Source organism: Cygnus atratus, chromosome 2 (genome assembly GCF_013377495.2).
Source record: "Cygnus atratus isolate AKBS03 ecotype Queensland, Australia chromosome 2, CAtr_DNAZoo_HiC_assembly, whole genome shotgun sequence".
NCBI lineage: Eukaryota > Metazoa > Chordata > Aves > Anseriformes > Anatidae > Cygnus > Cygnus atratus.
In genome coordinates, this window is record NC_066363.1 from 125,764,492 (window position 1) to 125,785,536 (window position 21,045).

General features: G+C 38.0%; 1 protein-coding gene across 1 annotated transcript in view; it reads right to left on the reverse strand.

Annotated features, from left to right (window-relative positions):
• Positions 1 to 21,045, reverse strand: part of NCOA2 (nuclear receptor coactivator 2) — a 198,722-nt gene that overhangs the window by 32,992 nt on the left and 144,685 nt on the right. Inside the window, 8 exon segments of the mRNA XM_050708727.1 lie at positions 1,990 to 2,041; positions 2,043 to 2,201; positions 10,870 to 12,139; positions 14,341 to 14,488; positions 17,829 to 17,969; positions 18,075 to 18,176; positions 19,065 to 19,250; positions 20,632 to 20,809. Of these exon segments, the coding sequence (XP_050564684.1) occupies positions 1,990 to 2,041; positions 2,043 to 2,201; positions 10,870 to 12,139; positions 14,341 to 14,488; positions 17,829 to 17,969; positions 18,075 to 18,176; positions 19,065 to 19,250; positions 20,632 to 20,809 (2,236 nt within the window).

Sequence of the window (21,045 nt, forward strand, 5' to 3'; positions counted from 1 at the left end):
TGTGAGCATACAAAAAGCCACTCACTATTTCTATGCACCTGTTTTGTGTACGCTCTTCTACTGAAAACAAGGCAGAAAATCCCTAGGGGAATTAGGCACTGACACAAGACTATGGAAGCTGGGGGAAAAATTTAAGGATTTTAATTTACAAGGGAAACAGGATGCCTCTTTTTTAAAACTGCTGCTACCCACCAAGATGTTCTCATTTATAATCATGCTGTTACTGTATTGTCAGTAGCTTTGAAAGCAGATTTAAAGCCAAAGATGAGAAAATGATTCCAAAGTTCCTTCGTGCTATGTGATACACAGATATAGAGTCAATAATACTGTGTTTATAGGACAAAATGGAAAACAATTAAAACCAATATCCTATTTGACAGTACTGCACATTAAAAGTTTTGGTACTATGCATCATCTAAATGACTCAACAAAATTTAAAGATTTAGCCCAGCAAACCCTCTGACGAAAGTAGGATGGCAAAACAGTTGTTTTACATTGTGGTAATAAAGACTGATACAACATGAAAAAAGACCATCATTGGTCATAAATCTTACTACACAATACCTAAATATATATATATATATATATATATATTAATGACAGACTGAGTCATCTAAAATTCATTGTCTAGCAATGAAGATGTTAACATTTTCCTGGGAGAAACTTTAGGAAATGAGCAGTTTACATCCCATTTAAAAAGGATGTGGATAAGAGAAAGGAATATCACAGAATGGCTTTGGTTGGAAATGACCTCTAAAGATCACCTGGTTCCAATCCCCCTGCCATGGACAGGGGCACCTCTTTCACTGGACAAGGTTGCTCCAAGTCCCAACTAACCTGGCATTGAACACTTATCAGCCAAAGGAAAGGCTTAACTCTGGAAAGCCAAAAGGAACCAACAGACCTCGCTTCAGAAAGAATATACTAAAGATTTCAGATGACTTATATGCTGCTGCTGTTAGTACTCCCATACTTGCATTCAGTTTCAACAAATAATAATTTAAGGATGTGAAATGGCTTTAATGTAAATGTAAACATTAATATCTACTTAAACGCTTCTAAGAAATAATTTGAGTTCATTTCAAGTGAACTGGTGTTATTCTTCAAAGAAAAAATACTTTCATATAATCATATACTATATCATATAATCATATACTATATCATATAATCAAAAATACTTTCATATAATAAATTTTTATTAAAAAATGTGTTCTAAACACTTTTATTAAAAAAAAAAAAGCCAACAAAAAACACACCAGCACTATACATTTAAGGAAGTGAACAGATGCTGCCATCCTAGCCTACAGGGGAAAAAACAATGAAGCAGTGACCTTGTATGCTATTTTCTTCAACATTCATAGCTGATAACACTCTTACTTTGCTTGCTTGCCACTATTTTATGGTGACATACTAACATTTCAATCCCAATTTGCAAGTTAATTGATAAAGTTAAGGAACACGGTCAGCTGGAAGTGACTCAATTAAAAGCCACAGTTTCAAATTAACTTTATGCATTCATCTTAATCATATTTCTGTCTATTTATCCTGTGGTTTTAGAAGAATATTTTCTTTCATCCTTTGGAAAGCCTCACTTATCCCTTTTACCGAAAGAACTGCTGAAAAAGAGCAATCTACGTCAACACAAAATGCAAATGCTCATGAGGCCAGGAACACTGCAATAGCAGCATCACCCATAACTGTGGCAGGGGAATTACGTTCCGACAGAAACGTTTAATTTATTTTGAAATCATCCCTTATATCTCCTCAAAAGGGCACCAATTTGCAGAGCACCGTGTGAATTAGATGTAATCTCCAAACGTGTTTCAAAATGAGACGACCGCAGATGGCGCTAAGTCATCACACAAGACTAAGGAAAGGCTGAGAAACTGCCTTGGTTCCTTGCCTGGCTTGACAGGGGAGGAACAGACACCACAGCCCCCGCTTTGGGGCTTCACAAGCTTTTCCTACACGCGCGCAAGCTGGACTCACTGCTCTGTGAAATCCTCATTGCTGGTTTCTGGGTGGCCACAGCCGCGCCAGGGGCTGCCGTCACTGGTGAGCTGCATGAGGTCATTGATGATGGCTTGCTTGTCGACCGAGCCTGCTGGCGCGCCTGGGCGGCTATCTGGGAAAAGCTGTGGTAACTGGCTGTTCTGCAGGTCATCCAGAATCTCCTCCAAGTTATCCAGCTCACTGCCTGGCTGCAAGCAAAGAAAACATGGCACTCGTTGCTGCTTGTTGCCTGCTGTCAGTGTCCTGCTCATGCACTGTTGCACCTGCACGGGCTTCAGATGTTCCCTCCAAGAAGCCCAGTGCAAAGCTCACAAAGTTGTCAAAAAGGGACTGTGCAGGCTTCCCTGGGCTCATCTAGCTTGCTCTTGGAGAGCCTGGCATTGCAGGCCTTACTGGCACCCCTTCAAGACCTTGGCATGGGTACATACAAAGAGCCACACGATACGTACCTCACGCCAAAGGGAACCAGGAGGCTTCTTGTCATGATCAGTGCAGGCAGTACATGTAATTTGGCAGCGAAAGAAATCCCACAGTGATGAAGATGGGGATTTATGTAGGTATAGCAAATATTTCTTTCAGCACAGTCGTATTTCTAGTCTCTTTATGATTTGATTAAAAGCATACGATGGAAAAGTTGCTTCATGGCTTAAACAATTCCCCGCATGTATTTTCTTTGTTACATTAAAAACCATAACAATGAAGAAGTGTATAGAAGTTAACTGGCAAGAAACGCACATTTCAATGAAGCTCTATAAATTAACAACTGTCAACTAGTTACTAGATTTAAGAACTTATTTTGATCACAACTTTTAAATAAATCTGTGAAAATAAACTCTCTACAGCAAGAAAAAAGAGAAATCTAGTTATGTACCCCTCAATAAAAATTTAACATGAAATGAAGATGGCAAAAAAAGATTAAGTTCCTCCTATACTAACATAAATATTGACCCGCATATATTTCTCAAAGTTGATTTTCACCAGTAATGTTTTTGCCAACCTATTTGTCTATAAACACTCAGAATTAAAATCTTTTGCTTACTGAAAGTTGGAAATTACTACAAGTATATATTGTCCAATTCTAAAACTTTAAATAGGCAAGGCTTTTCCAACTTTTTGGTGTAATAGCTACAAATAAGCAGTACAGTCTCAGTTACCACTAAGTTGCACAGGAAACATTTTTTGACAGTATTTATAACAAAAATCAACCCCGAATCAGTACCTTCTTTAAAAAACCTACAAACATAGAAGAAAAGCAGTGAGTGAGCAGACAGACTCAACAGATGGGGACCAGAGAAACAACAATACAAACATGCACACGCTGTGATACCATTCTTCCTGTTCTTTTTTGTCTCACCACCACATCATGAACATGAACACTTATTCACAGCATGCTTGCACTGCAGTCACCAGGCAATATAGAAATACCTGAGATGAAATACCTTCAAACTACCTACCAAGGCACTCAGCCTAGCTAAGACGCAGTGTGCTAATGCTGTATTAAAGTGCTGCTGCCACCGCTAACCTGCAGAGGTAGCTAAGATGTCACAAGGTTACATCTCTACATACCTTTTTTGGATGATTTGCTGCAAATAAACATGGTATTGCACTTTACTCCTTCCACATGACCTTGTACACCTATAGATCAAGACATATAGTGCAGAGAAGGAAGAGTTTACTCTGTTAAAAAACAGCACGTGGGTGATTTGGAGGCTGGTGTTAGTGGCAAAGTGGTAGGAAATCACAGAACCAAGGGGAGACTGGAAGAAATGTAAAACCTCAAGGCAGAAAATCAGTGTCTGCCATTTCCAACAGAAGTTGATATAACCTCTTGTTAAAGACAGGCAGTGACAGAAAATCCACAGCTTCCCAAGGGAATTTCTTTCAGCACTCTGCCATCCCTACTGTTGAAGTTTTTTTTTTTCTTTTTTCCTCAGTGTCAACACAAAACCTCCCCCACTGGAATTTAGTCCCTTCCTTCCTGTCGTATTTTGAATCTGGAGAACAAATTGTGTTCCCCTTTCTTTTAATCTTTTCTGTATTTGAAAGCTGCTTTGTCCTTGAATTTTGGGGTTTCAGGCTAAAATTAAGTAATCTCAACTTTTCAAATTTTCTTCATCGTACAGCCTATTTTCAAGACCTCTTATAATTCTCGATGCTCCTGTAGCCTGCCTTCAGTTGGTCCACACTCTTGTTGCAGTGCATTGTCCAGAACAGTACTTAAGAGGAAGCCTTGCAACTGCTGAGTAAAGCAGAAAGTTTACACATTTGATGGAATGTTCCAGAAAAGCCTGTGATTTTTTTTTCATTACATGACATTAGTGATTGCCATTTATCATTATTGCATTTGTTCATCCTGAATATTCTCCTAAGAATTTTCCAACATATCTCCTAGTTGCAAATAAGTTGAATTCCTCCAAATAAAGTTGTCCTCCAAAGTATTTGCAGGCATGCAAGTATCACCTGCAGCCTTATTAAGTGCACTAGTATTCTAGCATCAGGTCATTTACGTTAACAAAAATACTGAATACCTCCAGATGCTGCCCAAACTTCTGCAGTACCTCCATTATGACAGTGAATCCTTAAATAACTACTTTGTGTGTAAGGATTTCCAGGCAGCTTCCTACCCACTCACAGTAGTTTCATCTTGACCATGCATCTCTGATCTGCTTACGAGAATACCACGTGTAACAGTGCCAAAAAGCTTTGCTAAAATCAAGACACATAGCATACACTGCTTCTCTTCAGCCAAAAAGCCTGTTACCCTGTTGCAGAAGGAAAATAAATGGGTCTGACATTGCCTGCTCTTGACAAATCCCTACGCTGCCTCGCTACCTTCCAGGCTTGCACAAGCAGTTTGGTTGACACAGCACACCAACAGAAAAGGTCGAGCCAGGAGGAATTGAATGTCGTTAGAAGAAGCCTAAATCATTAAGCAGACAGGTGATAAGCAGATTCAAAAAGGCACTCCAAGAGACAGTCGAGAGATGTTTACAGAAGCTGCATTTTGAGCACTGGGAGAGCTGGTAAAAGAAGCTTGCAAGAGCCAGTAGAGGAGACTGATGTAGAGTATCATGAATTATAAAAGGATGATTCAATACTCTTTGGGGGAATTAAGACATATGGCCTTCATTAAACATATTTTAGAAAACAGTGAGGGAAGTTTTTATATGTTGCAGGGTTTTTTCATTGGTTATGTGCGGGACTTTGTGTCTCTTTTTTTTAAACATTCTGGCTACTGCATTTATTTCTTTAAACATCAGACATTAAAAAAATAAACAACAAACAAACAGAGAAGAACATATTGATCCAAATGTGTCAGAAAACTGCAATCCCCAAGATGCTTTTAATTCCCCTCAGGAAGTGCCAAAGAAAGGCCAAATAAAACAGATGTATTTTAACGATTTTAACAACAACAAAAACTTTTTTTTTTTACTTTAACATAATCAATATCAAATATTTTATTTTATTTATTTTTTGATGAGATGAGGGTTCTCAACAGTTGCAAAAGCTCCAAGTTAGTTTTAGCTATGATGTTAGCCTAAGACTTTCCAGACCCACCCTCAGATGGCACCATATGTGCAGAAACTAGCGTTAAAATCCGTAATTGGTTAGTTTCATGGGATTTTTCTTTTATTTATACACTATATTTATTTTGCTAATGGCCTAAATTGAACTTTATGTAAATAAAAGGCACACCCTAAACTCCCTCTAAAACAATTATTTGTCATGAATTAAAATATATATATATTTCTGATAAAGTGCAAAGGAGCACAAGAAAGTTCTTGTGCTAACTAACTCTATGCAACACAATTATTACAATCTCAGTAGAACTGAGAAACTAAGTCCTAGAATACATTAGACAAATTGTGCTTGAAAATATTTTTCTATTTGAAAAATTGCCGACTTTTGAAGTGCTTATCACCATCACAGAGAGGAGGTGGAATCAAATATTAATAAAATTCTTTCAGCACTACTGACGTACAGTTACACCTAAGCATGAAGTTTGGTTTCCAAATGTTGCCATGTGAGAGTCTAGATTCCACTGAGGGGATCTTTCCGTGGATTTAGGCCTGGATGTGTCCTAAACCCTGCACCCTCTGGAGAGCTCTTTTCCACCACGGGCAATGCCCAAGGCTTGCACCGAGGCTTTATTCCAAACTTCATACATGTATACACTTCCCTTACAACCACACACGATAGAGGCACCTTGGATTTTTTCCTTACAACAGGATGAATTTAGGTGGGGACACAAGTTGGGGATTATATAAGGCAAGTATAGTTCAAATTAGCTCATTAGCTACCTCCTTGGCACGGGCAAAACATTTGGCCATGAAAGATAAACAAAAACCTAATCTCTGCTCCAAATTGGCCACAAATTAAAGGATTAAAAAGAGGGAAATGTAAGTCAGAAGTGAAACCGATATAGTCTCTTTCTCCCTGCTGACTGCAGTAAACATACAGTTGGCTAGACATCCTGTTTTATTGTAAGAATAATCTACTACTAACTTATGGAAACTGTTTTCTAGAACTCTAATTAGAAGCTATCCAGAAAATGAAAGCCCCATTCTAGGGTTTTGATAGAATTTCGAGAAGAAACACGTGTCCATCATTAATACAATGTATTCTGGACATTAAGAAATAGCTTTTTGGATGATAAGGATGTGTGTAAAGAAAATATTTTAGTATTGGGAAGATACTAGTTTCCATATAAAACAAGAGGACTGCAGTGTTGACAAGATGCGTGAGTAACACCAGAACAGTTTCTGAATCTGGGGAGAAAAAGGTTCATGCTTATGAAGATTTCTGGAATAGCACCGGTGGAGACAGTAGCGTTACAAAGTTCTTTTCAGACAAACAGCTTGTCTATATTGTCTGCTGACTAAATGAGTGGCAAATACATTTAGAGATAAGGATTTAATTTCATGCTATGCCAAGTGCTTTCTCGGAGAGTAAGTCATGTCAAGTTCCTACGTCTTGGTTTCTTTATCTGAAACACGAACGTAAATGCACACCCAATTTTACAAAAGGGTTTTGCAGCACAAAATAATACAGCAAAACAGAATGTTTCTTTTGTAAGGTAACACACAACATTTTCCAGTACATGATATTTCTATGATGCTCCCCTATGCTTTCACTCTGCTGCCCTCCGAGCTGTTAGACAGTCCCAGCAGATCTGACAAAGAACAGCAGCCTCAGATAAACCAGGTTTCTCAAGTGTTTCCTGAAGTCTGTGATGGAGTAGATGAAAGAGATCCAGTTATTGCCACCGCTAAGGTAAGGGGCAAGGAGAGCCCCTCGATAGCAGCAGTCCTGCTCCTGCCAGTGCCTCCCCGGCAGGTCTCTCTCTTGTCCTCTCTCCTCCACAGCGGCCTGAGCTGGAATAACAATCAGCCTGATAGAGCTCGATAACCATCACCACTCCGAGGAAGGGAAAAAGGTGCAGAGGCACTGGAAATATTCTCTGCCATTTGAGAAAGGCTTCCTGTCAGTTACTGGTCTCTGCAGAAGTGTATGTTTAAACACGCTACCTAGAAGGCTGCTATTTTTAGGTCGGTGGTGCACTTCAAAGTATTTCCTGTTCAGAAAGTCACACCAAAAGTAAAAGGAGAAAACGTAATGGCTCTTCTGCCCCCGAACGGCCCTTGCAAAGGCCATCCCAGTGCCGTTCCATGGCAGTTTCCAGAGAAACTGAACATTCAAGTGACTAATTACTTAAAAATACAACATTCCTCGGGGAGAAGAAGTCTTAAATAAACCTGCAAAATAGGTAACACAAGCCCACAGCTAATTTTTACATATGGGAGGAAGAAGGGGGGGAGGGAAAAGGACACAGGAGGATGGAAGAATTTAGCACAAGAATCTGTGTTCTAGTCTTGTACTAAATCGTTCCAGCTTTGATCTAAATTTAGGCAATGAGCACTTCCTGTGGGAGACTGTCTTCCAAAGCCGAAGAGTTTTTGATGCTAAATATTTTCAGTGATTTTATAATTGGAGTAAAGTGGTTATTTGTTTAAAGGCCTGGCCTTCAGCTAGATAAATGCTTACATTATTTTCTATTCCCCACCATTTCCTCTCCTACTCCATGTTGGATTTCTCTTGTTTATTCAGCTCCAGGTTTCACTGCATTTTAAGTAGGTTTAAAAACTCTATTTAAAACCAACAGGAACAACAAAAGCCCCTCTGTCATTATCCAGCAGCCTTACAAGGCAGCTGCGGAACTGGCTTCTCCTTGCCTCAACACTGGGGAAGCCCCAGCTCTCCAGCCCTCACCACTCCATCATGTCTCCTGCAGGGCTTCATGTTTTCCTTAACAGCTCTTGGCCCTTCCTGCACCTCCAGTCCCTTCTCTCCTGGGAGAAAACCTTGGTCTTCAGACTTTAAGAAAAGGCAATGCATCCACAGTCCATACTCCAGACCCCTCAAATCCCTCCCTCGACCTCAGAAACACGAAGTCTAAAAATAAAAAATGAACAGACTATTCATTTTAAAAAGTTTGTAAAGTTGGGGACCCGGTTTTCAAATGTTTGAGGTTGGCAATACTTGAAGAAACTGAAGCCTCTTTCTTTAAAGTTAGTCTTTATAGTTACCCGTTTACATTTAGGGTGAGACACAACCTGCCTGTCTTTGGTCACTAAAAAGTAAGGCAGCTCATTTAAACCAGCTGTCTAGGCTACCAGTAGTCAATAGAAACGTCACTAGACAGCAGCTTACCTTCACTGTTTTAAATGCCTATCAGGAAAACATAATGCTGCCCCACCAAGTATTTATGTACTTTTTCACCAGCCATAAGAGAAGCTTGTAGGACTAGCTTAAACTAAATTGTAGATAGCTACTTTCCGGAGGGGATAAAAGCTGCCCATTATGAATGGGTTCACAGCTAAGCTATTTTTGGTCTACTCTACAGAGATCATGAAAGAGAAGATTGTAATTCTTTAAAAATTTTTATTTTTTGGAGAGTAAACCTTCTGAAGGCCATGATTTTGATCTTCTCAATTACTTACATAGAAGTAATTTTTTTGGTGACTACTAAATTCTACCTTCTCGTGCAGTATCAGACACTAAGGACTGTCTCAAAAGCTTATTCTAGCCAGTTTAGCTGTGAATTTCTTGATATCACTTTTTTCTAGCCTAGCAAAGTATAAATTCTCACTGAAAAGCTGTGCCCTCCCTCTGCAGGCAGCAACAAAATACTAGCTGTATTCAGAACTAAATTAATATCCAGGCTTGAGGATTAATCCCTGCAGAAATTACTGTAATTTGACTCAGTTTCCCCCTAAAGCATAGGAAGAATTTAAAAACCACAATTGCTCCTACATAATGGCAATACCTGTTAAATTCTATAGAAAAGGAAGAATTAAAGCAACCTTAGAGAATGCTTGGATAACTAAAATTTTAACAATGCTTCGTCCACACTGCAGTGGCATGTTTGGCCTTTATGTTTTGTGATTACGAGCATTGTTGAAAGAACTGCCCACTGGTTAGAGACTGCTGCAAGGGAAAAGTAAAAACAAACAAAACCAACCAAACAAGCAAACAAAAACACCCCAGAAAATCCAATGCTGTGATATAGGGCTAAGAAAGTTTCGTATATCCCTCCTCAGCCTCAAGATGCAATATAGAAAATATTAACAATTACATATTTATATACACAAATAATAAAAATAAAATATATTCACAAAAATGTCCAAGCCCAGACCTATTCCGCACATTAAAAATACATAATATTTTAAAAGTGAAGGATGTGTCCACGAATGAGAGTCATGAAACGTTTACACAGTGTGTGATCTGATCATGATTTAAGAACGAAGGATTCATGCACGGGGCACTGCCTAGGGATTAATGACCAACTGGGAGTTGATAGTGTAGGACAAAGCTAAGGAACATTAATTCTATCTAGTTATAAACTCCCCAGAAAATGCCTTATACTAAAATTGGTATTCTAATTACCCGTTTTATAAATAAAACAGCAATACTGAAGTGGCAAATTGCTTCTGCAGCGTCACTTTTCCCTGCAAAGCTCTGAAACGGGAGCATTCCTGGTGACGTGAACATGGTGCTTTTTGGAAGTGAAGTCTGCACGGGCTATGAGATGACACATTTTAGAACAGGCCCTAACGACATACAGTTTATTATTATGTTGGTTGGCACAGTAGCAAGAAATCTTGCACAGAACCCTAAAAAATTCTGGAAGCAACATGAAATATACTGAGAGACATGATACTGGCACTGAACAACTAACCATCCACGGGGGCTGGGGTTGAATATAAAACTTCTTAAGTAAACAAAACACACCACCATCACCACCACAAAAAAATTGGCATAGAAACAAGGGAAGCCTATTTGATTTGATTTTAATTTGCAGGTCAACTATCGTACAAAGACCAGGAATACGAAGGTGGTACCAGCCCTTTCAAACAGCTCCCTGCTTTGCATGGGAGATGTGTAGTTATTACGCTGGGCTTGGCCACAAGCACATCTAGCTGTTCAACAACAGCCTGTGGGAAAAGCTGTCAATAATTTAGCATCAACCAACAATTGCCAGTATTTTCTCTTCGTATGACTACCAGCTGGGAAAAGTTGCCCAGTTTTCAGTGCCTGTGTCATCCATCTCCTCCCAGGCATGGTCTGTCAATCACACAACTGGTCTGCTCTTTTAGTCAGAGTGATGACCACAACTTATTAACATAAATTGGAAAATGAAGTGAAGATCAGATTTCAAAAGACAGGTAGCAGTTTGCTTATCAACAGCCTTGAATGTCAAGAAATTGCTGCCAGAGGAAGTCTGGAAAAAAAATAAGATAGAAGGAACACAGACCATGAACACCTGATTTACACACAACGCAAAGATTTGCTTACCTGTTCATTAGGCTCAAAGCTTATCTCTTCTTTTTCCGTCCTCATAGCTATCAACTTTGTGCTACCTGAAGGGTCCGTCTTACTGTCCAACCTCTCCAGTTTTGGGGGTATGTCTGGTAAACCAATATCTTTAGTATCATCTTTATCTAGCAAGTAGCGAAGTAGTGCATTATTATTCTTCTTAGGACTCGCTGGCTCCTGTTTAACAGTCACCTCTGAACCAGGAGCTGTGCTACTGGACTCCTGGTTCAGTTCTTTTCCTGTGGCCTCTGCTGTGAGCTTGGCCAAATCTACAGGAGAACTACTGTCCTGCAATAGTCTGTGCAAAATTTTATGCTTCTCCTTGAGCGAGGTTCCATGTGCCGAACCAGACCCAGGCAACCCTCCCGTGGAGTCCTTGTTGACATCTCCCATGGTACTGGACAAAGGCGAAGGCTCCATCTGATCCGATTTGGTGGTCAGCAACTGTAAGAGCTTTGTCTGGCTTTTCCCGTCATGCAGCTTATTCTGTCCATCAGGTCTCTCGCCACTGACAACCGGTGGCATGCTGCTCTCACTGTTATCCTTCTGTTCTCCTGAATGGCAGCTGCTCTCTGCTTGTCCAGTTGTACCTTCCGATTGCTCCCCATAGAGTCCAAAGCAGTCTTTAGAGTCCAGGCTTCCCATCTTGCTTAGCTGAGGAGGATTCATATTCACAGGGGAATTTTGTAAATTTCCCATTTTTAGGTCAGGTGAAGCCAACGATGATCCTAGAGAAACTCCATGGCCCTCACTGAGGGCCTGAAGTGCATTCAGGGAACTGTTGGTGTAGTTATGGCTATTTCCTGTGCTGCTGCAAACTCCCACGGGCGAATGCAAGCTTCCTGCAGGGGAGAACTGACTAGGTGGGATTCGAGGACTGCCTGCCACTCCAGGGCTCACACGATGCCTTGGGGAAAGCATTGAGTTTGGCTGCCCTGGGTTCATGCCGGGGCTGCTTTGTGAGGGGCTATTCATTTTTAGTGCATAGTTACTACCCTGAGGAGTGGATGCTTGTATGCTTGACACATGGTTCATTCCCCCTGAACCACCAAACCTGCCTGCTGGCATGCCCATTTGTTCCTTTGGGCCATTTATGGCAAAATTTATATTGCTACTGATGGTCATATCCTGACCTGGGTTCCCACTGCACATGGCCTGATGGGCAGGGCTGCTGGAGCTAATGGGGTTCAATATCTTTCCCATTCCTTGTCCAGTCAAATCCTGATTCATTCCACAGACATTCTGCTCTCTATGTGGCAAGGGGAAGAAAAACAACCCATTAGCTAAAATGACAGTGGCCAACTTGCAATTACATTACAGAAAAAGAAGCAAAACCCCAAACCTCACTTTAAAATAACACAACAAACCTACGATTAAAAACAAATTGACAATTTGACAAAAGTGATATGCAACTACCAACATGGCTGAGCATTAACAGTATGGTTTTTCAGTAGCTCATTAACAAATCAGTAGAATAGAGGAAAAACAAAATTAGACCTCATCTAAATGACAGTCATTAGAAATGCAGATAGGTTATAATTTCAGACTCTCTCCCTTTAATGTATGTCTTTCCTCTACAATTCGGCAAGAGCTAACTTTCATAACAGAGAAATCTCATCTTAAACATCTTAAACCCCAACAAATGTGTGTTTTACAAGACAGCTGTAGACAGCTGTTCAGTGGAGCTTTGAAAGTCTATGATCTAGCCCCACCACAAGAGTGGATTGGGCTATTTGTCCACCAAGCTCATAGCCAAAAGAAAGTTTAAAAAGTCACATTCCTATACTGCCAGAGTATTTTGATGATGCTCCAAAAAACTATGTGAGCCAAGAGAACTACTGGATACTACTCCAGAATGGGAATAATCTGTTAGCAATCCAGTCCTGCACAGACAGTTAGAAAAAGAGAAGAAAACCACCATACATATACAAGCTGAAACTCAGATCTTAGAGCTGAAGGCTGTAAGATGGAAGAAACAAAGAGGCATATATGCACAGAAAAAAATCTTGCGAGAGCAGCTAGAGATCACTTCTCTTTTCCTCAGGAGATTTTAATCAGTGTATGGAAGGATGCAATATACTTTTTACTTCTGTGCTAAAACTTAAATCAGAAAAATAAGGCATATTCCCAAATGCTAAAAGCTATAAAAGAGCCATAGTCAAGTAGATTAGGAAGAAAAAAAATTAGGTTCTGAGAAAAATCAAATCAACTCTGGACTTCCAAAAACAAATGCTAATGGAACATTCCTAACATATATTTTCGATTAGATTAAAAACATTCCTACTTGCACAAGGTAAGTGCAGATAAAGCTTCCCATTTTGCTAAAGCATGACAAGTGGAAGAACTGAAGCACACAAAGTAGTGGAGCTTGTTACTCTGTATTTGTTAGCTTAGGTATAAAGGCACAGATGAACAACGTTAACGGTAAATAGAGAGGTGGATTTTTAAAACCTTACTACAATTTAGATATTATCAGTGCTCTGCTAAAAAAAAAAAAAAAGTACAAGCAAGTCTATTTTATTTGTAAGTATAAGTTTTAACTTACTAGTGCATTTTTAAACTTCAAATTTAGCACTTCATGAAATATCATATATTTTCACTAATCCAGACTAAACAAATTTCAGGCAGCTTTCGATTTTCCAAATATACAACCTCTGTAAAATGGTTTCAGTTTTAATTATGTTTAGAAATGTTTTCTTCCTTTTAAAAAAATTGATAGTGTGGATATAGGGAAACAGCATTGCAATTATAATCAGCAAATAAAATTGAAATAAAATCTGACACAAGTGTACTGGTACATGCAATAACCTAATTTTACATTGAAATTCTGAGGTCTGTGATTACTTATCCTTGACTTTAACATATTATTGCCTGTGCTTTTTGTTTTTATTTTTTCTTATTTATTTTAACTGATAGTGGTGGCATTTCACAGAATTGTATGCGTGTACCAGAAAAGAGAAGGAATGAAGGGAGACAAGGAGTTAAAGTATGCAGTTTGTCTAAAATGCAGTTTTAATAGTCATAATATATTCATTAAAGAGACCCAAGCCCAACATCTAACTGATTCTGAACTACAGGAATTTAATCCACCAAAGTTTTTGAGATTTAATTACATCCAGAAAATTTCTTGTGCCTACTATGAAAAATACAGGAAATTAAAATACTGAAATTAGGAACGTGAGATTAAAGAAAATTTTGTATGTTTAATGGAAGATCTTGATGTGAAAATCCAGCATGCTGCTTGTAATACTGAAATATTTTCCTGCTGTAGTACTGAAATAAGTCTTTTCCTGTGGTAAGCATTGATTAAAAAAATTATTTTGTTTTCATGCTATCAGTTCTAGGTCAACTGAAATGTCCATCAGCCTAAACCAATCTATTTGCTTTGGCAACTTTGTACTTTTGTTCCACCCACGCTCTGCAGGGGGAGAAAGAGCTGGTAAGAATTACCTGTGAAGCATATGCAGGGAGATGACAAGCTGAGGTTCACTAGTAGTCTGGGAACGGATGAGCTTGCTCTTCGTTTGGGCAGAAACTATAGTGCCATCAGACAAGGAAAACCGATAAACAGGACTGAACGCTAGTCCCTGCCTCAGCACTGCAAGCAAGCAAAACAACAGAATTAATGAGAAACTCTAATACAGATAGCTTAGTCACTCAGTGTCTGATGTTCTAAATCCATCAGCACTGATACCACAGACACAGCGCAATTTTTCAGAAAAACAGAAGAATAATTTTGGAAATAAATAGAGGTGATGATGCATATAAAATAAAGGAACTCACATACTGTAGGGTGATCAAAAGAAAACTTATGAGGAGTGACAGCAATAATAGGGCAGATATTATGAAATACAAATTATTTCAGGAATGGGTCAAGAAGCCCTTGATGTCCATATCACTTTTCATCTAACTCCTTTTGTTGCTCATGCATTTTTCATCTGTATCACCTACATCAAGATGATTAATATAAATGCCTTTAGTTTCTAGATCATCTTTTTCCATTAGTGTCTACCTTCTACTCCTTATTGCTTGCTTAAACTATCTTATAACAGTTACTCTCAATAATTCTTTAATTTAAAAAGTACATAAATCTCTTACGTAGAAACAATTAGAAATAAGAACAGCTGGAGTAACAAATTACTACTTTTTAAAGAACAAATACAAAAATATACAGCTCAAACAAATTACCTAAACTAAAACTGTGTCTGTGCTACCTTCCTCCAGTATTAGATGTGACTGCATGTCAGGTTTGGGGCTTATTTCACTGCACATATTCTGCAGCCCTTAATTTCTCAGCATAAATCTGAACTTCACCAAATCGAGTTATTTAACTCCTGTAACCCCCAGCAACATTTCTTTCATTAAAATGGAAAATCATGTTAGGAAAAAGCTAATCTTCAAACATTGATTGTACTGTTGAAACCTTGCCATGAGTGAAACAAGCCTGAACATTTGCAAAGTCCAAAGGCTATTACATTAGGACTGAAGGTATGGCAGGAGGCAAATACTTCATTTCAGAATGTCCATGTAATTGTTTAGGGGAAGAAATAGAAATAAAACACTACAAATACTTTTATTTTTCATGTTTCCTCTTTTTCTTTTTTTTTTTTTAATTAATATTATCATCTGATCTTCATTTTGTTGCCTTTTCTTGTTTGTTTATGTTATTTTTTTCCTGTAATAATGAAATGACTGTTTTCCAAGCGTGGCTTTATTAGACAGCCTCCACTACTGAGCTACCAGATTTTTAGACTTGCAGGACTGGCTATGATTGCTTTCCTTCCCTGTCCCCCCACTGTTATATATTGTTCTGCAAGGTTTTAAAGTATTATTTAGGCAGTGAGAAAACAGGAAGCACAATTTAAACAACCAGAGGGGGTTTTCAGAGTAAAAATGTAAAGAAAAACAAAAACCTACAACTGTGAAACAATACAAAGCGAAATTTCACTGTTAGGTATGTCATTGTTTCAGTTTAACCTTTGGGCACCAGAAGGTCCAAAGCTCTTAACTTTAGCATATACCACATCAGGAAATTCCAATACTCAATGCCAACAGGATACAAGTGAAATCTCTACTTAAATCATTTTCCAAACTAATTCTTTAAGCAAACAAGAATGTTTCCGTATTCCTCTTGAGGAAATGCTATTTTTCTGACTGTGGCCAATAAAAACTTGCCATATATTCTGCACTTTATATGGAGAGTTAATTCAAAAGATTTTTTTGTTGTTGTTGTTTTTTGTTTGTCAAGCTAATGCCATTTTTTTCCCACTGTATCACCGCATTACATGTAGGAGACTTCTACTTAATTTGCTTCTATTCCCAAACCATAATAAAAACCTAAGTGACTGAAAAAATGCAAGGGGTTCCTCTGTCAAATGCAAAGATGCTACTGCTCAAGATATGCCTTGTTTTTCTTCTCCATACTACAGGATGGAAACATTTCAGCCATTATTCATCTCTAGTACTGGATCCTTTGCAGCAAAGCAATTCCACAGGTTTTTCCTCATCCTCTTATCACTTACTCTCTTCACTTCCACAAGAAAAGCCCCCTCATTTCAACCAACTTCACAGTTTATATGACTATCCTAAGCCTCTCCTGCAAAATGATACAGTTAAAACCCCCAAACATGTATATTTTTATCAGTTCACACATAGCTGAGAGAAGAGGCACTCAAACCTCAGCACTGAGTGTAAGAGCTGCTAATTTGGTCAGGAATCCGTTGAAGAGGACTGAAGTAACACATGGCTGGATGCCACAACAGAAACACCTAAATCACACCTGTGCAGAATGATCCTTACCTGAAACTGCTCTCTCTCTAAATCCCTACTGCAACTTGAATTGCATACTACCCTCTTTCAGCTGTCTGAAATCACAGCATAAGTTTGTGAGCTTTTAGCACTCCTCCTGTATATACCCCAAAAGCTGTTATATTAAATACCACAGTATTTTTGTGCCCCCAAAGTCTCAACATGAAGGTTTCACGACGGCAGGATATATTAAAGAATTAAAAACATATTAACAAATATTGAACGAAAACTGCATGATTAAAGGGGTGTGTGTGCTTGTATGTATATTTGGTGGAATCCTTTGAGACTCCAACTACAATTTAGTATCCCAGACAGCATGCCAGTTGTTTAATGGCTGTTACAACCACCTGTAAATCCTGTTCTACAAATATGAACCAAAGACCAATGCTCCTTCACTGGAAATGTTCTGGTTACTCTCAATTGATTTTGAAAGTACTTTCCAGTGGTTTATAAAGGGTTATTTGTTTTTAGTAATTTGGACCTGTTTTATTAGAATTAACAGTAACAGGGGTTAATGAAAAGAAAAATCCCCACCCAGTCACTACCACAAAAACCTCATAGGGAACCTTTCACAATGCAGTAGTTTCCTACAGCTTACCTTCCATAATCTTGACTGAGTAGAAGTGCTTGTGGTGAATCCTATAACACTTATCTGCTAGATACGGTACAACAATGTAGGGTTGCTGATAGCATGAGTGCTGCATCTTTGATAATTCACAGAGAGTGTTTCTCACAGGAAATGTGACAGTAAAAGTCCATTCTTTTTGCAGAGAAATGGAATGCAGGTCAATGAACTCAATGTGTAAGCTGAGATTCTGAAGAATACTGTGTAATGAACGTATGGGGAGACAACATGCAGAGGTCTTGCTTTCTAAAATAACTGCAGTAATTTCAAGATTTAAAGCAACCTCCAATAAAGCACAGTTATAACAAGAAGGCTAGAACAAACAGGGAGAATGGTGTAAAACCTCTCTAGAGAGACCCATCAGTGCGTTAGGGAAATCAGCTTAAAAAAGTGATTGTCAGTAGTCTGTAAGTGTTCCATGTAGACATAACAAAGAGAACACAACCAATAGATACAAATGACAAACAGTTTAAATATAGAAAGTGCTAAAAATATGAAACCTAACCTTCCTGGTGATGCCTCTTGGCAAAAGATATTTCTCCCTCATGCTGCGAATGGAACCTCTGAATACATCTTCTTACCAAATCCTCCCAGCCAGGTTTCATAGCTGCTCTCATGCTACTTGTGTCCAGTGAAGTTATTTTGCCTGAGATTAGATAAAACAGTTGTTACAGCAATTTCCCCCTTGGGGAAACAAGCAAACAAACAAAACCCAACAAAGGTATTAAAAAAAAAAAGTCTTTCACAATACCTTGTAGATCCTGGCGAGTAGTAAAGCTCTCTGATGAAGGAAGAAGTGGTCTTTCCTTCATTGGAGCTCTTCTTGCAACACAAATCAAGCAAGACTGCAAATCTTAAACAAAAATGTTACTTTAGTAATTTGTATAGATAAGGAAGGTTTTGTTTCCAAAAATAATTCAGAAATATTTTTAGTACACTGTTTAATTCTTTTTGGACCAAAAATAATACTTCATACCAATAAAAGGATACATAGAACTCAGTGGTTTTACATCTTCACTATTTCCTATAACATTAAACATCACAGGAGAGGTGTGTTTGTTTTCTTTCAAAGAAGAAAAATTATTCGAGGACTCCACCATGACCCATAGTTATTGGCATGTGTTTATGCGTATACCTGTAGTAGCTCAACCTCTTGAAAGATAAATAATAAAAAGGAATACAGTGCATGCACAGAGATCAAGTTTCTTCAACATTCACTGCTTTGTACCTTCTAAGCCACATTTCTTAAACATGACCCAAATGCTTGCCGTCCCTGGGGAAGCAGCTTCATAATAAACCATTTTTACTTATCTAAATGCTTGAAATACAATCTAAGGAAATTTACCTGCTGAAGTAGTAAAATGGTAAAGGAAATGGTGAATCACAATTGTCTTTGCGTTTTGAGAACTCAGATTGCCAATTTAAACTTTTCTCCCAGTCTGTGACATTCTTCTTACAATTACAGGGGTATAAAATCAGGATATCTCATTAATGTAAATGGAGTTACTCTCAAACCATCATAACAGAACAAACTGGGTATATGTTAGTGAATGTATTCATAATCCAACATGAAAACAAACTTCTACAGTTAAATGAAAAAGGGAAAACTTCCACCTTACACCTTTTTATTTTTTCAGAAATCAGAGGCCATTTTATCAACCATACCAGAACTGCCATCCTGTAACTATTTGAGATAGCATGGAAAGAGAAAGTAATAATACAAACAGAAAGTGGTAATTACCTTCACCGTCCTCCTTGAAGGAATTTGGTTGAGAAACAGCAAAGCACTGCATAGTTTCATATTTCTGATGTGCTTCCTGGTTATCATGGCCTTCTTCAGAATCAGCAAGAGGTTTTACCAGCATCCGACAATTAAAGGTATGGCTGTTACGCCTAGGAGTGTCACCAGACCAAGATCCCCCATTCACTGAACAAAGCAAAGATCATACAGTGAGATAAATCTGGTAGCAATCATTTCTACAGCTCATCCATGGGAAATTAACCAAAGTGCTTTGCAAACTGATCAGAAATCAAGCTAATTTAATAATGATCTATTTTTAATATTAGAGCCCAAACCAGCACATAACAAGGTAATTTGTAACATTCTATGTTTTAAAAACATTGATGTCTAATTTGTTCAGCCACTGTGTCTTTTTTAAGCAACTTACAATGGCAGCAGTAGAAAAGCAGAGTAAAATTCTAAATATTGGTTTTATGTAAAGGTGATGGAGTACAGTGAAAACCCTACTGGGTAGAGATAGGTTAACTTATGTGCCTAGAAGAAAAAAGGCAATATGTAGAATCTGTCCATTGAATTAAAAACTGATTAATACAAAAGAGACAACAACAGTGTATAAAAGTCTGTGTCCAGATTAGAAATAGAAAGATAATAAACTGATATGGATTTTATAAAACAAAAAGCAATGCGATCAGGAATATATTGAAACACAGAGTCCCAGCTGCAATGGGAAAGACTGAAGGGATGACAATGACCTGGGTGGATAAAACTAAACCCTAACACAGTGCTTAAGATAAGTAATAAAGGAAACAAAATCCTGCCATGCACAAATATAGGTAGTGGACATCAGTCAGAGCAAATTAATGTAACACCACATAAAGAAATAAAAGGGTCATATTTAAAATACTCTTCACTTGCCCTCTTCAGTCATAAAATGCAATAAAGGCAGTAATTTATGGGGCTTAGCCATTAAAAGTGTTACATTTTCAATTCTTCAGGGGTTTATACACAAAGTCATAAAATGCTAAAGTGAATTACATAATACTTTTTAAACTGCTGTGAGTAAATGTGGAGTTCTGTATTGACTCTCGTTTTCTTTGCACCTCTTCTAAAAATAATGACTTTAAAACCAGTATTAATATGAATGAAAAAATGGCTGCAACTAAAATGTTTTTTGAAAGAGAAGGGTAAATATTGGTAAGACAAAAAACACTGAAAAAAAATAGCATAAGGAGCTTTCTGATTTTGCATAAGATATCCCCCTCTTTTTTAGACATTTTTAGAATAACCAGCCTAGAAGACTGACAGCTAACAGAGCTAAATGCTGTCTTTTAGTGATTCACTCTAAAGATCCATTTAAAATATCAGTTAACAAATAAGGCAAGACTGAAAAGTGGAGGATGCTTTTCAGAAAAATATAAATCATTCATACAGCTGATATAATGCATTAAAAATAAATAGAATATGATGAAACCATAAGCAGTGGAAGGGCTTTAACTAAAGTTATGGAAATGCTGATTTATGAAACCAAAGTTAAATAAATAAAGGTGTAAGAGGAAAACATATATACCTAAAGATTTTGGCAGCAGGATTTTGACAAATTCATTGTGGTCCCCTACATGCAGGATGCTATATATGCTTGTGTTCATCAGCTCTTCTTGGTTGTACCTTAGGTACTGTGTCACATTCTCAGAAACAAACATAACATTGCCTTCTGGGTTCACCACGAAGAAGAACCCATCCAGGGCCTGAGGGGAAAAACAAAAAGGCGATGGGGGGAGAAAAAAAAAAGATATCCAATAAATAAATTCACACTTCAGAAGTTATTTCTGAATCTTTCTGCATCCATTCCAGTTCTTATATTCTTGTCATAGCAAAGTCCACAATTCATATTGAACATCATATCTTACTTATATCAAACCAGGTTAAAAGCACAGAAAGATGCACACCTTGCAAAATGATGAAATCCATAGATGGAAACAAA